Source organism: Acomys minous (assembly GCF_964271855.1).
Source record: "Acomys minous genome assembly, chromosome: 10".
NCBI classification, from domain to species: domain Eukaryota; kingdom Metazoa; phylum Chordata; class Mammalia; order Rodentia; family Muridae; genus Acomys; species Acomys minous.
The window spans coordinates 103314557-103330788 of record NC_140491.1 but is presented as its reverse complement, the minus strand read 5'-3'; the positions used below and the strand labels follow the sequence as shown (position 1 = coordinate 103330788).

Genomic DNA, 16232 nt, shown 5'->3' with positions numbered 1-16232 from the left:
AACAAAACCATCATTTGGCAACCTCAGCATCCTCATTTGAATCTTCAACTTTCTGGAATATGGAGGTCTTGTCTATACATTATAGTCACAGAAACATTAAAGAGAACATTTGTTACAGAGCAGTTAAATAGGCATACACTTACAGATATGTGTGTATTAAATATATCTTATCACTACATTTTGATGTTTGAATATTGTGATAAGACAGTGAGATAAAATTTCAGATGTTTGAAGCATTTGCAGGAAAACGTTGTTATAGTAGGAACTAAAGAAGAAAAGATTTAAAAGCAGTGGTTTTTTGAGAATATGCACGTTTGGACTTTTTTATTTTATTAGTACTTGGACATCAAACACTTTTCATGCACATTTGCAAATGTCATAGCTGTTATTGTATTCTTTCTATTAGCATATGTAAAGTTGTCATTATTCATTGCTTCCTGGAAAGATTCCATTCTTTATTACTTTCTTCTACTGGCTGCCTTGTTTCTTCTTCCTGTCATGAAAAGTGAAGGAAGCAAACTTCAGAAATTATATTTCTTCAGTGGTTCTCCCCACCACTCACTCACGTTATCAGTCACTAAGACAAGCATATGTACAGTCTATCATGTGACAGGCACTATCCCTTAAAAATCCAGGTGAGGGAGACTAACTTCTTTTTTCAAGTAGAGCCAGTGACATGTGATAACTGATGGGAAAAGTTTATTTCATTATATCCATCTCTGAAGAGAACTTTCTACATTCACATAAGAAAGAATCCATTCTTCCTGTGAAGCTTAAGAAATTCTCTAAACATCACATAATTTGAAAGGCAGAGAAAGCAAAGAGGGAGAATACACAGGGCCTTGTACACAACCCATCATGAACAAAAAGTGGATTGGTAGAAGAGGAAGATCAAGTCCAAATCACAAGAGAAATTCCTCATTTTAGATAGGTGAGCAGTTGTCTTCACCGCATAGACAAATAACACAGTAAAACCCAAGTTATTTCAGAAGAAACACTTGTGTACAAGTCTGACTTGCAACTATGTAATGGCAGGCAAGTAACCATGATGTAGGAAGGAAGGGTAAGAAAAAAGTACATCAAAACAGTTGATAACAGGCCAGCAAAATGGCTCAAGAGAAAACAGTGTTTGATACAGAAGGCTGAGTTCAGTTCTCAGAATGTCTGCTGAATGGAGAAAACAAACTCCCAAAGTCATCCTCAGACATCCACAGGCATGCAATGGCATGTGTATTTTCGCACTCACTGAAATCCAAATTCATGCACACAAATAATAAGGGTGATGATGATGATGATGATGATGATGATGATGATGATGATAAGTAGGCAGTAAATGTAGTCACCTTTGCATGAACCTGGCAATCAGATAGAAAACCAAGAGTGAAACTGGAAGGAGGGCTCGAGTCCAGCAGCTGCACAGCTTCCGATCACAATATTCACTTGATAGCACTTTCAATAAAGGGGAAATAGAGGGCAAATAGGGTAATGGAGTCAAGCAAATGTACATGCATTCTATTTAGTTTCAGAGACAGGAAATTTGAGTCATTCAAAGGATTTAAAGACATGTCTACATGAAGACATTATGAGACACATTAAATGATTTTATTCAGGGCAAGCGTATGAGTTTAAAAGGAAAATATGTATAAAAATATACTATTCTGCCATGGTAATGTGTATGTACATAGAACTCTAAAATATTGAGAATGACAGAAGAAGCAAAGTAAGAGGAAATGTTTTGTTTGTCAGCTTTTGTTTAGTGTCTATAGATAGAATGCAGTTATAATAACATAAAATTTCTAATATTTGGGATATAATACAAATATGCATACTAAATTTTGTGTAAATACTTCATTATAAAAATAGTAAACAAGAATAACCTTTTTAAAAATAACCATTGGATAACTGATCTGACTGAAGGTCCACTCCAGGAGATGGAACCCGTACCCAACATTGCTTGAGTGACCTAGAACCTGAGACTAGATATCCCAGGGACCTAGGGGAAAACCATATACTACTGGTCAGAAAGAAAGAAAGAAAGAAAGAAAGAAAGAAAGAAAGAAAGAAAATATAGTGATTATTTGTGACAGTTATTTGACAAAGGTAAGGTCAGCAGAGTTGAAGAGAGCTTAACGGGAGTAGCTTTGGTCACATTGCTTTCTATACAGTTATGAAATGCCCTAAACTGATTTAAAAACAAGCAAATGAGAAAATATATAAGTGAATAATATTTAAGTACAATTAGTTCACTTTGAAGTATATATAAGCTTGGACTTATAAATCATATCTAATTATATAATGTTATATTCTATAATCAGATACATATCTGATGACACCACTAAGTTAACTGGAAAAACCTCTGAATCATTAATAAGTGACAAATTGCATGATATGATTAACATGGGCTTTACTCTACCCATCTTTGAATAGAAATAATCTTGCTATCTGTCGAAGCTAGTCTAGGACTCCAGCCTCCAGAATCTGAGACTCTAGGTTGTGTCTTGGCATTTGCATCTCAGGCATTTTATTTCTATTTTGACTGATTTTTTGAAGATTATTCTAGATACCCATATCTCACCATGACACATTCATATGTAACTGTCTTACACAAGGTCCTCAGTAGCATCGAGTCCCAGCATGTTTAGGTTTTAGGAGTATCTGATAACCTTCATGATTAACCTTCTTAAGGGCCTATGGTGAGCAAAGAGTCAAAACGGTTGTAGGGCATTGAAACAGAAAAGGAGAAAAATCTCCCTTGGGGCTCATTTTTTCAACATCTCACACACATCTTTTTGCAACTTGGATGTCAATGACAGCACCTGTGCACCAGGTACAACAAATTTCACCATCCTGTGTGTGGCTTAGTGGAATTAGAACAGGAAGCCTGAGAGTGTTAAAATTTCACCTAGGCTGTTCCAAGTGACTAGAACTGCAGTTTTGTACCTGAGTTGGATGGTCTCCTTATGGGCTCCTCTTCCCACTGTGCACATTACCTGAATATTTCTCTGACTTTCACACCTACTGCAAGCATTGATATTCCTATTGGAATGGGTGGCTGAGCGTGGCTCTTTGGGGCTGCTGAAGCATTTGCTCTGAAACTAATACCACGTGAAGGCAGCAACAGGACAGAGCAGACTAACTAACAGAACCGAAGACTTGTAATTCTTCTTCTAAGTTTGTGTACAAAGTGGTGGTCTTCCTCATGGCGTCTCCACGCACACACTGTAGAATGACGATTCTACGTTGTCCCTGTTCCTGTCACCCTGACTTCTCACAGGCACTTACTAGTCTTTTTCCTCCACACAGAAGTATTACCTTACTTAAAACATGGCATGTGAATTTGGGCAGACATAGTTTAGTAAGGGTAAGAGTGTACAAGGTAGGAATGGAAGGAAAGTCCTACATGAGCTACATAACAGCCAACAACATAGATGTGCTTGATGAGGTCATCAGTGGATGCCCAGTAATGCCAGAGAAGTGGTCCAGAAGAGAAGGCTAAGTATGAAATCTGGTATAATCAGCCTTACATTGAAATAATGAAAGCATATTTTGGAGTCTTGGCTACAGATGTTCTAAAGCATTTTTTTATTCATGCTGTCAATGGTAATCTGTCACTCTGAATGTAGTGATGATGGATGTAAAGTTCATAAGAATAAGTAGAGCCAGGGGAATTAATAGAGCACAGCATTACAAGAACTGAGATGAAGCTGGCGTAAACTGAAGTAAAGTTCCATGAGACACTTAGCATGCATCTAACTCCACTGCAAAAGGACATTTGTTTAAAAATTTAGAAACAAACAAATGAGTCCTGAAGAACTCAAACCTGCTGGGAAGTATGAAAGACTTGGACAGGCGATATGGCTCAAAAGGCAAAGGAGCTTGCTGCGAAGTGCAGTGATTTGAGTTCAATTCCTGGAACACAAGTTGTCTTCAGACCTCAACATGTGTGTTGCTGCATGCGTGTTCCTAGGCATGCACACAAACACTAGTAACTAAGTGGTAAGTAATTTTTTTAACTATAAGATAGGAAGGGACATAAGCAAACAATTTCAATGTTTTGCTTCGGCAGATTGTGTTCCACCTCTTCCATATTAAAGCAGCTCTTGCTGATATTTTCCATTAAATGTTTCCTTTCTCATTTTTTTTTTACTAAGCTAAAGAACCAAGGTCAGAGTACTCGTACACTGTATGCTTACCACACAGATGGGAATAACTGTCTCTGGTCCAAAAAAGATGCAAGGGAAAATGAAAATTACAGAAATAGAATTATTTATAATAACAGGAAGATGTGGAGGATGAGCAAAGTATAGTGGGCGTGAACATGTTCACACTGCCTTGCATACATGCACAGAATGGTTAAAATTCCAGAAATTCATTTAAAAACACAGAGAAAGAGAGAAGGAAGAAAAAAAAGGAAAGTAACGTACATACAAATCAGAAACTTGGAAAGGTATAACTTTATATTTGAGCATTGTACTCAGTAATATAATATTATATTCTATGGTCACATACTAACTGGTGAGGTCACTGAATTACCTAGACAATGACTGGGACCATTAATAAATGATTTACTATCCCATTCAAATTGAAATGGATTTTCCTCTAGTTTATGAAAAGAAGGTATCTTATATGTATCAAGCCTACTTCTGGGTTCAAGCAAACATTTGCCTGGTTTCCTGGGGCTGAAGGCAGCAATGTCACCTTAGCTGCACCTCGAACATGTCTGATGTGTTTTTTCAGCTTGTACTGAAAAGTGGTCAAGTGTCACCGTGGCGTTATTTATACAGCTCTCTTCCCCATTGTTCCAGTGTTGCACTGTTCTAGTGGTTTGAACTGTGGGAAAATATAACTGGCTGTTATAATTTACCTCAAAAGTGCCTGTAAGGGACAGAGATCCCAGAGTGGTAAATTTAAGGTTTTGAAAGATAAAAAGAGAGAATCTAAGGTGAAACTCATATTCATTGAAAACCGTTTCCTATGTGCCTGTAGTTACCTTTTGGTGAAATATTGATGCAAAACTGGTGCTTGTCCTGCTACAAGTCATAACATGCCATTGTGAATGCAGAGCATTTGGGATAGGCAGCCTGGGCGCATTAATAACTCACCTACTTCTTTTCAAAGTAGCTTACACTGTCAGGTTTATCTGACTCGGATGGTCTTTCCTCGGCCTTTTCCGCAGCTTCACTTTGAGGAGAATCTTGCACTTCCGTGGTTGGCGGGATGGGCTTTGAAACAGGAAAGTGTTAAATGTTACATATGTGTCATACAGTCGCGATTTAGTAATTCAGTGATATTATAAAAGTCATTACCGTTGAGCACGCCACTTTCCTGATAGCCTCTAAAAAGCAAAAGGAGATGTAATCAGTTCATGCGGACAGCAGAGACAGTCAACATTCACAAAGACTCAGGAGTGAGCACAATTCTCATGCCTGTAGCTCTCATCAAATATTTGAATTTTGGTAGCTCATCAGGATACAGTAGACACTTAAAAACTGTGCTAAGCAATAGCAGCAACTCACTTGGGCCTGCAACACGACTAAAAATGTGAAAAGGCCTCGATGTTTCTCGATTTGATGATATCTGTTGCCTGTGTGTTACATAACCTACTAGCCTCGGCACGCAGGCTTATTAAACACCAAAGCACTGTCTTCCTGAATCTAGTGATGCATAACCTATATCATTCCTCTTCAGGGCTAAACTCACAAAAGAATAACTGAGGCAACATAATATCAGCTTTTACAGTCTTCCATTCAAGACTCCCAAATGTGCCTAAATACGGCTACTTATCCTGCAAAACCCTTTCCCCAGGGACAAGGGAGCCTTGCGTCATAAACCTATTCCCTGAAAAAGACAGTAATCTGTGATACAGATACTTTCTGTACATTACTTACATTCACTGGGGACACTTCTAAATCATAACTTTATTTACCATGTGTTCCCCACACACGGCATGAAAGAAGGATGGAATACTTGGGAGGAGGGAGAGGACCACTGTACAGAGGACTGAGAGGCATGGGGAAGGGTGGTAGGAGAAGAAGGCCAAGCGTACTGCACTGTGAATGTCAAGACTAAACTCATTGCTTTGTACATTAAGTTAAAAATCAATAAAAATATGTGCTCATATTTTCTACTAGTGTACTTCTGTCCTGTTGCTGTCCTGACTTGTAACTATTTCAGAGCTAAGTTCCAGCAGTCCCAAAGAGCTATGCTCAGCCACCCATTCCAATGGGAGTACTAACATTTCCACTAAGTGTGAAAATCAGAGAACTATTCAGTCAGTGTACACTTTAGGAAGAGGAACACATAGAGGATTATCAAGCTCATCTTCAGGCTCCTGGAAGATTTAAGTACAAATAATGTCATCATTGAGGCAGGCTGAAGAGGTCACATAATTCAGAAGTCTTAGTCAAGGCGTGTCTAAATGGACACTGTGCCAATTATGAGCTACAATGTGATCTGAAGAGAATCCTTGTTTAGGGGAAAAATAATGCAATTTCTATTCGGTTTCGAATGTTCCTCACTCTTTCTTCCAGCTGGGAACCCAAGCATAGTTCACTGTCAGATGTCTTACCTGAACATATGTGTTTCAGGTCCTCTGCTTCATCATGGTCTATAAGTAGCTTCCTACTGTCAGGTACCAAAAGAACAGCAAATCACTCTACTGTTCAGTAATGATGGAAAACACCTGCCTGTCACATTACACTTGGAGGAGCATTCCACACATTAGCCATGACACTACCAGAATTTTTAAATATAGGCCACCAACACGTGGATTCTCTACTGCATTAAGCTTGGAACCAAACAAGGAAAAAACAAAGCAGAAGGGTCATGACTCAAGAGCAAGCCACCTTCGTACGTGAACTAAGTTTTCTCAACATAATAGAACTCAGAAGAAATCCTACATTTGTAGCCAATAGTTGCTTGTTCCAGTGCATGCATTGGACATATCAACCTGATAGGATTAAATAAGATATGATGAGGGATGCGTGGCAAACGGAAGAGGGACAAGATCATTTGTTTCTTAAAGCTGAATTGTTTTAGACTCTCAAATAACACTCAACAAGATCTGATTTTCTTATGTTGAAGTTAACCAAAAAGCATCAAAGTCTGCTTTTGTTATAGCTATTGTCATATAGTTCAAAGAAAATCATCCATCTACCATTTCAAGGTCTAAATAGCTAGTTAACAACAATGTGAAATTATTCATACCTCAAAGGCATAGGTTATATTTCGACTAAAAATGCAAAATGCTTGGATAGTAAAGAAAAACGACTTAAAATTCCTGAGTTAGCAAAACACTGGAATGGACCTGATGTCAATAAACAGATTCCAAGTGATTTCCTGGGATTTGTGGTGCATCACATGTCCGTACCCTCCCACATCTCACCATACTCAATGGTACCCAACATCTCGATTTGCCTAGATCTTACTAACTCCTCACCCTTAAGTCTACTGAACACCCAGCTCACCACCCATTGCCCTCAGACTCACAAGGACTTCCAGCGACCTTAGATCTCCAAATGCCTCCAGGTCCCTCAAATGCTCAGTTCACTCAGATATCCAAGTGTTTCTTATTGTACTATGTCTCCAGATAGCCTCATGACCCTGCGATCACTCAGAGTTCTTGGTATCAACAAGTTCTCCTTATATCTCAGACTCCTGGCATATTCCAGTCTCTATAGGATGCCCAGGGAGTCCAAATGTCCAATTGGCCCTATCTCTTTGAAAGTAAAATGTAGGAGCAAATTGTGTGGCAAAGACCAACGGAAAGACTTAGAAGGACATTTCAAAGTAAGAATGCCCAACACACAGAGCACTGGAAGCTGGGTGTCCATTGTGTTCTGGGACTAAGAATGTTTTTGCTGAGTATATGTGCATTTCCTGCAATGAAGTTACCCATAGCATGAAATAAATCAACCCTGGGTTTTGGTTTTTTTTATTAATTAATTTATTTATTTGCTTACTTATTTATTATATATGAGTTCTCTCTGTCTTCATGTACACTTGTTTGCCAGAAGAGAAAATCAGATCCCAGAATAGATGTTTGTGAGCCACCACCTGGTTGCTGGGAATTGAACTGAGGACCTCTGGGAGAGCAGATAGTGCTCTTAACGGTTGAGACATCATCTCTCTAGGACAACCCTGGCTTTCTTTTGGTGAACATCATTAACTAGTCTCATGACTGGGGACTTACAAACTTTCTTCACCTACAGAGCTTAAAAAGTCCTAACCAAAGAGCAAGTCTATCGTCTTTTGATAAAATACTTGCCTAATGCATGTGAAGCCCCAGGCTCAATTGTCAGCATCCACAACACTGCACACACATAGCCACACTAAAAGTTCTGGGACAAAAGAATCCTGTATCCATTGCTACTTCTAATTCATCAACAGCTTTGATCAAGTTCTGGATAACGGAATAGTCTATATAACTGCCATTCCAAAACAGCCCAAACTAAACACACAAGGTGCATTATTTGTAATTACTCTGTATCTGTTTCATGTTAATTAACAAGTAAATGGGAACACTCACACTTTGCTTTTACTCTCAATAGCGTAGCGTTTAGCCGTCCATCCAAAAGCATCTTTCTTAAAGGTATCGATGTGTCTTTGAAGAAGCAGCTTGATGATGTGCTCGGACCCGCACCTTACAGCGTACATGAGGCTGTTTCTGAAAGAGCAGGGGTGGAGCTTTGCTGTCGGGTACTTTAGTAAAGTTGCTAAACATCTCAATGAATATCTTTTACCAGTTTGAAAAATATTGCTTGTGTGTATACAATTAACCATTTACCAACAGAAAAAATTAACATCTTGGGGCTCAAATGATCATCCTGTAAAGTGTCTCTGGGAAAAACAAGGGGGAGGGGACCAGAAATCCCATTCTCCCACGTAGCAGTATCCAAAGTAGAAGCTATAATTCTCTGTCCTTTCATCCACAGATACTAAAGCTACTTATCAAAGGAGATGAATATTTAAGTAAAGAATTACTCAATTCTTCCTGAGTCTGATGTAATGTTTTGTAACTTATATGTGAGATGAAGATCAAAAGAGAAAATAGTTTAATTACAAAATAATTGTTTTTAATAATAATGGTAGTAATGATGTTTGTAGGAGATGATTATATATTAGAACTAAATAGGACATAAAATGTAATATGGTTGGGTATAACTATGCTTTCTTAATCAGAAAATATATCTAACAATGGACAACACTTCTAAGGTGGAATTAAATTCAGTCTTGTGTGAATATTGAGGTTTCTTCTCATCACCCAACTATGATTTTTACTCATCCAAATTTATTCAAAAAAGTAGCTTTTTTATCCTTTTGACCACGCCAAATGTTAGTCAAAGTTTCAAAATAAAGGGGAAAATGGAAGAAGTGCAGTACCATGGGGTAATAGAAATTCATAGTCACTAAGGGATAACCAAACAATACTTTGCAAACAAATTTAATAGAAACAGCCATCCAATCAGTTTTTCTTTTTAAGGAAGCAGCATATACAAAGCATGGATGACAAATGCTACACGGCCATTAAGAATAGCATTGTGATTCAAAAATTAAAACCACGATCTTAAAAAGAAATAGAATATGAAACCCATTTATCTACATAAGCTATCCAGTGAATAAAATGCAGTACAATCAGGAAATATTGTACATTGTCTGTGTGTTGTTCACACTGAATAACTACTTTTGTACCAATTGGATGGTCTAGGTTACTGTTACTTCACTAAGTAAAAGCTAAATTCTTCTCCCTACTAATTTAACGGCATGTCTCAGGTGATGTATACAGTATCAACTCAATCACCACTAAAGTTCAAAGACCTTCTTACCGTCCCAGGAAATCGCAGGTTTCTGCATTTGCCCCTCTGCTGATTAAGAACTCTGCCATCTTCTCCTTGTTTTGTTTCAGAGCAAGCAAAAGTGGTGTGATCTTGTTCTGCCAAAACACAATTAGTGATGATCTGAAAGTTAATAAATGTCGAGCACACAATCATAAATGCTGGCAATAAATGGCTGGCAGTTTCTTCCTCAGCCCACTGACTTCCACATGTGCTCCCCCTTTTCCGCGAAATCCCCCCACCTAGAGTGATCACATAGATTCATTCCCAACTTCATGGTAAACACTTTGTTTCCACAGCTTTTGCTTCTGTTAAAGCATGTGTCATGGCTTTTTGGGGGGTCATGTGATTGCTCCCATCTAAGCAAGAGCATCCTGATTCTGTATCCTTATTTCAACAATCCACAACAAAACCCACAGCCCCCAACATTTTATTGTTTCTGGCAAATAAACTAAATTCCCCTGTCAATATTGCATATTGGCCTATGTTACAAAGAAAGGTCTCTTCTCCAGGTGTCCTGTGGCCCAATAAAAAGATTGCATGATTGCTTGTCTGGAAATGTGACAAAACTCAAATAGAGAAATCTTTTAATGTGCATAATTTCTATGTTTTTTCAACTGCCTTTTATGACATCATTAGCACTTAAGGATGTAGGGCTAAAGGGATGTGGTGTTTTGAGAGTTTTGAGATGGATCTGAGGTTTCCTGCAGTACAGAGGAAACTGGTTAATTCCCTTTGTGTACAGGGCCAGAGCTTGATATACCAACATTGGTGGAATTCAAACTCTCACTTAAGTGAACAGGATTCAAAAGAACTTTGATTGCTCTTGTTATAAAATAAGAGTCTTGTTTAACTGTTAGAGAGCTCACTAAAAAATTTCATTCTCACTATAGATGGCAGCACATGCCTTTAATCCCAGTACACAGGAGGCAGAGGCAGGTGAATTTCTGTGATTTTTGAGGCCAGCCTGGTCTACAGAGTTCCAGGGCTACATAAAGAAACCCATTCTCAAAAAATAAAAACAGAACAAAAAAATCTAAGAAAGAAATTTCATTCTCAATTATAATAATAATCTTGGGCCAGGGTATGAGGCATACATCTTTAATACCAGCCCTTGGGAGACAGAGGCCCATGGATCTGATATCAAGGTCATCCTGATCTACATAGTGAGTTCAGGGATATCTAGAGCTGAATAACAGTGAGAGTCTGTCTCATAAAGATCATGATGGTGATGATGATGGTGGTGGTGGTGGTGAGGATGGTGATCTCATGATTCTGAGGCATAACTACTTTTGGGTTTTTTGGGGTTTTAGTTATAGTTGATTTTTGCTTTTTTGAGACAGGATGTCACTATTTAGACCAGGCTAGATTCCTAGCTCTCCTCCATCAATATCCTAAGTGTTATGATTCTAGGAACTACAACCTCATGCCTTGCTCAGAAACTTTTAGTCTATTTTTATTCTGCTTCCATGTTAATTACTACTGCAAGCTGCTTTAAGCAAAACAAATGCCAGGAGTGAATTATTATCTGTAATCATTTTAATACTGATCTACACATATTACTTTTATGATGGGGAAAGCCACTAGGTTACCTTCATTGGTACATAAATACAGAACTTTGTTTGCAATTGTTATAACCTTTCAGAGTTAACTACAATTAACCTAATAGCATATACAGGCATTTCAATGTGAGTGTATTTAAGACAGATGTAAAGAAAAAGTGAAATTGATGACAACTGTTAACATCTAAAGTTCAATCTCATTCATTGGCACTAAGACTATATTTCTATAAATTGTCTTGAAAATTTAAAATCTCTATCACAAGACACCATTAAACAACTGTTGATGCAAACACATATTTCGGCTAAGTAGATGACATCTGGTAATGTGAAGGGGTCCCTAGCAAAGTGAGCACTTGTGAGCCTCAGACAATGAGGATACCTACGTCACAGGAAACAAATAATAAAATGAGCTCAAAACAGTCTGACCTGGATTACTTGAGAGCAACTGGAAGCCCACATTTCTGTAAGAATCATCTTGGGCTAGAGAGATGGCTCCGTGGTTAAGAGCATTGTCTACTCTTCCAAGGGACCTGTGCCCAAGTCTAAGCACCCATACAGCGGCTTACTGAGTACATGTTGCACCCTTAATACACACAAAGCCAAAACACTCATGCACAAAATTTTTTTAATTAAAACTTTTCAAAAGGATCACTATGGAGTTTAGCTATGGATTCATTTCCTGGAGAACACTGTTTATATCTGCCGACTCCGCAGAGTTCTTAACCCTTTATAAAACAAAACAAAACAAAACCAAAACCAAAACAAAACTTCACTTTGCGTGAGGCTCACATTTTTCCTTCAGGCATACAAAATTATTTTCTAGGAGCTGAAGAAGCTGAAGGAAACATTTTTAAATACTCATGCCTGTGTCTTATCAGGTCATTGATTCTCACATTACAGGTAAAGTCTATTCAACTGTGTGTTGTCAGAACTGTCTCCAGATCATTGTGCTGCACAGGTTAGTTATTGCTTTTGCCTTGTTTTCACCTTGTCTCCTACAGGGAGACCAGTTCTCTTTTCCACTTCAGGATTTAGCCAAAAGAGAGATTTTTATGGTGCATCATTTACTTTCCCGTTTTCTGTGTAATTGCCACCTATTCTTTGACAGTCTTATTTCTTCAGAGTCCTACTAAAATTTACCTCTGGACATGCTTGTAAACTAGGAATGGCCTCTAATTAGGAATTAGTCTCATTAAACTGAAGAACACAGAAGAAATATACATAAAGTGAGTTATTTTACAAAAAAACCTCCAGCCTTCTTCATTTTTCCCCTCAATTGTCTAATTTCCAATTTTGTATGACTATTTCTCATCAACTCCCCTTTCTATTTTCCTCCTTTGATTTTACCACTCAGCTTGGTCCTGTGACACAACTTGTCTGCAGCATAGAGTTGTCCATTTATCACAAATCATTTCTTTCTTATTTAAGATAAAGCTGAAGTTCGGCATGATGGTGCACGTCCATAATCCCAGAACTTAGGGAGGCAGAGGCAAGTGGATCTATGTGAGTTCGAGGTCAGCCTGGTCTGTAAAGCAAGTTCAGAACAGCCAGGGATGTGACACAGAAAACCCTGTTTCGAAATAATCAAGCAAACAAACAAAAGATAAAGTTGATATCAAAGGCAAATGTCCACTTTAGTTGCCATTTTAAACTAGTAAAGATAATGCTTTTGTGAGACTTGGAAACAGGCAAATTGGTGCTTTAGCAAACTCCAGTTTTTGATGTTTGTCAGAAATGCATTCAAGAAAGCTGCATTGTGTAATACTTCTTTAAAAGTACCAATATTTAAAGTGGCATCTTCAATGATTGAGTTATTTCAAAACATTTCCATCTGAGGACTAGAACTATGAAAGCACAGAAAATTGACTCTACATACGCGTGGATGTTGAAAATTTGTGCATTTCAAATCCAACAGTATTAAAGCTAGGTGTTGAATACCTCGTTCATTGCTTCAATGTTTGCCTTGAATTCTAGCAGCCTCGCAGCTATTCCAATGTCTCCGTTGTAAACAGCATAGTGCAGAGCGGTGTTGCCACAACAGTCCATAATATTTGGATCGGCACCGTAACTCAACAGAGTGTCAAGACATTCCATTTGTCTGCATTGTGCAGCCTGTGGATGTGATGACAATGCACAGATTGTTAAAGAATTCGAGACCAGCATTCCACAGGCTCCATTATTTAGTTACATTCAAATGACATAGCTTCATTTTTCTTGTAAAAATGTATTTCAAATTCACATCATCTGAAGCTAATGGTTGTAATATACCTTAATTAGAGGTGTGGCACCATTAATGTCCTTTGGATTAATCTCACAGTTGTTCTGCACCAGGAGAGTCACCACTTCTGGATGGCCGTAGACGGAGGCAAAATGCAGGGCAGTCCTGTGAGCATGACAGGGACCTTTATGAACTTCAAAAGCATTTCCTTAAAACTTAGACATGTAGTCAATATGAGGCACCAGAGTACATGTGAAAGTCATGCCCCACTCTCCACTCAACTGTGGAGAATGTCCTGTCCATTGGCTAGATCTGGGTAGGGGTTTGAAGTTTACAGCCTGTATTGTCCTTGCCTGGTGCCATAGTTTTAGCAGGGCCCCTGGGCTCAAATCTGCCTATCATAATGTTCTTCTTGTAGGTTTCTAGGACCCTCTGGCTCCTTCTACTTTGCCATTCTCCCATGCTTCCCTCATATTTGACCACGTCCCCTGGATGGGGAGACCTGGTGGCACACAGAGGAAGGATAACAGGCTACCAAGAAGAGACTTGATACCCTATGAGCATATACAGGGGTCCCCCTCAGTCACAGTCATAGAGGAGGAGAGTAAGGGGAAAATGGAAGGGACGGAGGGAGCAATGGGAGGATACAAGAGATGGGATAAGCATAGAGATATAATATGAATAAATTAATAAAAAACTTAGACATGTAATTATAATCACCAGATATCATTTAATGACCCTGCATTTTAAATTTTAATTTTTTTCTGAACACTCTGTATTGCCTTTTATTACATAGAGCAGCCAGTTTCACCAGCATCAGCATGCCCCAAATGCGAACTGTGTGGTTTAGAATATAGATTCTTCCTGTTGACCAGCACAGAGCAGTGTCGAGGCACCCTGCTGCCACCCTTCTGGACAACATACTGTGTGTGTCAAGGAGCACCCAGCATCACATGCCACAGTCCTGGTGATTGGAGGACTAGGATGAGCTGGACAGTGCTCTTGGCACCTGCTTCTCTTAAGGCATCAGTGCACAGCGGCCTGAAGAGATAGCCCTGGAGGAACAATGGGAATCTCTGCATCTGCACAGGAAGGACTGGGAGACTCTAGCGGCCTGAAGTGGGGACAAAACTGAAAGTCAAGATGAGTGGAGTGATTGAGAACTGTCAAAGGTGCCAGTGAGCCTTACTGCCTGACAGAAGTCACTGGAGTTAACACTTGTGGGAAAACCAGGACTCATCCTCAAATCTTATTATGGACATGATTGGCTTATCGGGAAGACACGGATAACCTTTTAGGAGTGTTTAAACTAGTGAGGGAGGAGGACCTGAGTACAGAAAGTTATGAGGAGAACATGGCACAGATAACTAAAATAGATGAAATAAGTGAATAAATAAATACGGAAACAAAGCCATCTGATGGTTTAAAGTCTCCTTGATAAAAAAATGTACACACCTGTATACATATGAAAACATATGTATGATACCCTGACATAGGATATCAAGTTTTATTTTTTTTAAAAGCTTTTAGATGGGAAGTTGATACATACTAGAAATTTCTCTCCTTGTGCATTTTCCCACAATGCAGAAGATATTATGTATGGGTTCCCCCCCCCCGAATGGATACACTAAAGCTCTACTACATAATTTTGTTGAAGCCCTTGAAAAGCCCAATAAGTGCTCTAAAAGGAGAACTGACAAGGATGTGAAGCATCAGTCTTGATTTGTTTCTCTGTCAATGAGGAACAGGTGAGTGTTACACCCTTCTTAATGTGCATCCTAAGATCAGTGACAGGTGCTTCTCTTTTCTCACCTCAGACAGGAAATTGGCCATCTCCCGAGTTACTGGGCCTCCCTCCAAGGTACCTAACAACTCTCTCAAGGCTCCAAACCCACTCTTACCTGTACTTCCAATCTATTTGTTCCATGTCAAAAATTCCCCGGAGAACAAAGCTCCTCACTGTTTCTATGTCCCCAGTACTTGCAGCCTTGTGGATCCGATAGTAAGGTGCATATCTGGTGTGATATTTGGGCGGCCGACAACCTCTCTCATCCTTGCTCCCAAAGCCCACGAAGATATTATCCAGGCCATCACAGAAGCCCAGGGGCGTCCTTTCTTTTTTGTGGAAGAGCATCTGCATGGTAAGTGTCTTCTTTGCGGCTCCCTTTCCTCCTGTTAAGCTTCTCCCACATCCCCAACCCAAAAGAAGAGACTACTCCACGATGGCTCCCCCCGAAACCCACAACCAAAGTTTATACTGTGCCAGCTCCTAAAGATTTCGATATCAAAGTAAGCCCAGAGCCAAATCTCTCCACAAGGTCCCAGGAGGGACGCTCCAGGCTGATTCAGAAGCTGTCAACTGCAGCAACAGTTGGGAACTCGGTTGCCAAGCAACACTGGAACACACAGGCAAGAGAGAGCTGGGCAGTCCTGTGTGCTAGCAAGGAACATGCTCACTGCGCATGTGCAGAATCTGATCCCTCAATAATCAGCTAGAGAAGCCACTTACATTCCTTCCTGAGGCCTTGCTCACTTCACTCCTTCATTGTAGATCTAGGAGAAGTTTTTTTTTTTTAAAGTTTCTTGTCTTGTGTTTTCGTTTCAATTTAGTTACAAGAA

At 39.2% G+C, this 16232-nt stretch overlaps 1 protein-coding gene across 2 annotated transcripts; it reads right to left on the bottom strand.

Moving 5' to 3' along the window:
• On the bottom strand, positions 1–15993 carry LOC311607574 (ankyrin repeat domain-containing protein 26-like). 2 transcript variants are annotated; one of them, XR_014782646.1, is made up of 10 exons: positions 15515–15993; positions 13664–13778; positions 13334–13507; positions 9825–9931; positions 8528–8665; positions 6569–6624; positions 5307–5335; positions 5103–5222; positions 4699–4830; positions 1–493 (listed from the first exon to the last, which is right to left on the bottom strand). XR_014782646.1 is itself a non-coding variant. In XM_084799433.1 (9 exons), exons 1-8 carry the CDS (start codon positions 15751–15753, stop codon positions 5103–5105), a joined length of 978 nt encoding a protein of 325 aa, XP_084655559.1. In that variant the 5' UTR covers positions 15754–15993; the 3' UTR covers positions 11–493. The 2 variants fall into 2 exon arrangements, 1 of the variants encoding a protein (XP_084655559.1); XM_084799433.1 differs by lacking the exon at positions 4699–4830 and having other exon boundaries at positions 11–493.
• Between the last annotated feature and the right edge of the window lie 239 nt (positions 15994–16232).

Bases quoted from the DNA above. Each gene is read 5' to 3' on its own strand.
- LOC311607574 (XM_084799433.1), bottom strand. From the start codon at position 15,753: ATGCAGATGCTCTTCCACAAAAAAGAAAGGACGCCCCTGGGCTTCTGT. The intron at 13,508-13,663 runs GTATATTACAAC...TCACATCCACAG, and splicing joins GTGCCACACCTCTAATTAAG to GCTGCACAATGCAGACAAAT. The intron at 9,932-13,333 runs GTATTCAACACC...GTGTTTTGGCAG, and splicing joins ACATTGAAGCAATGAACGAG to AACAAGATCACACCACTTTT.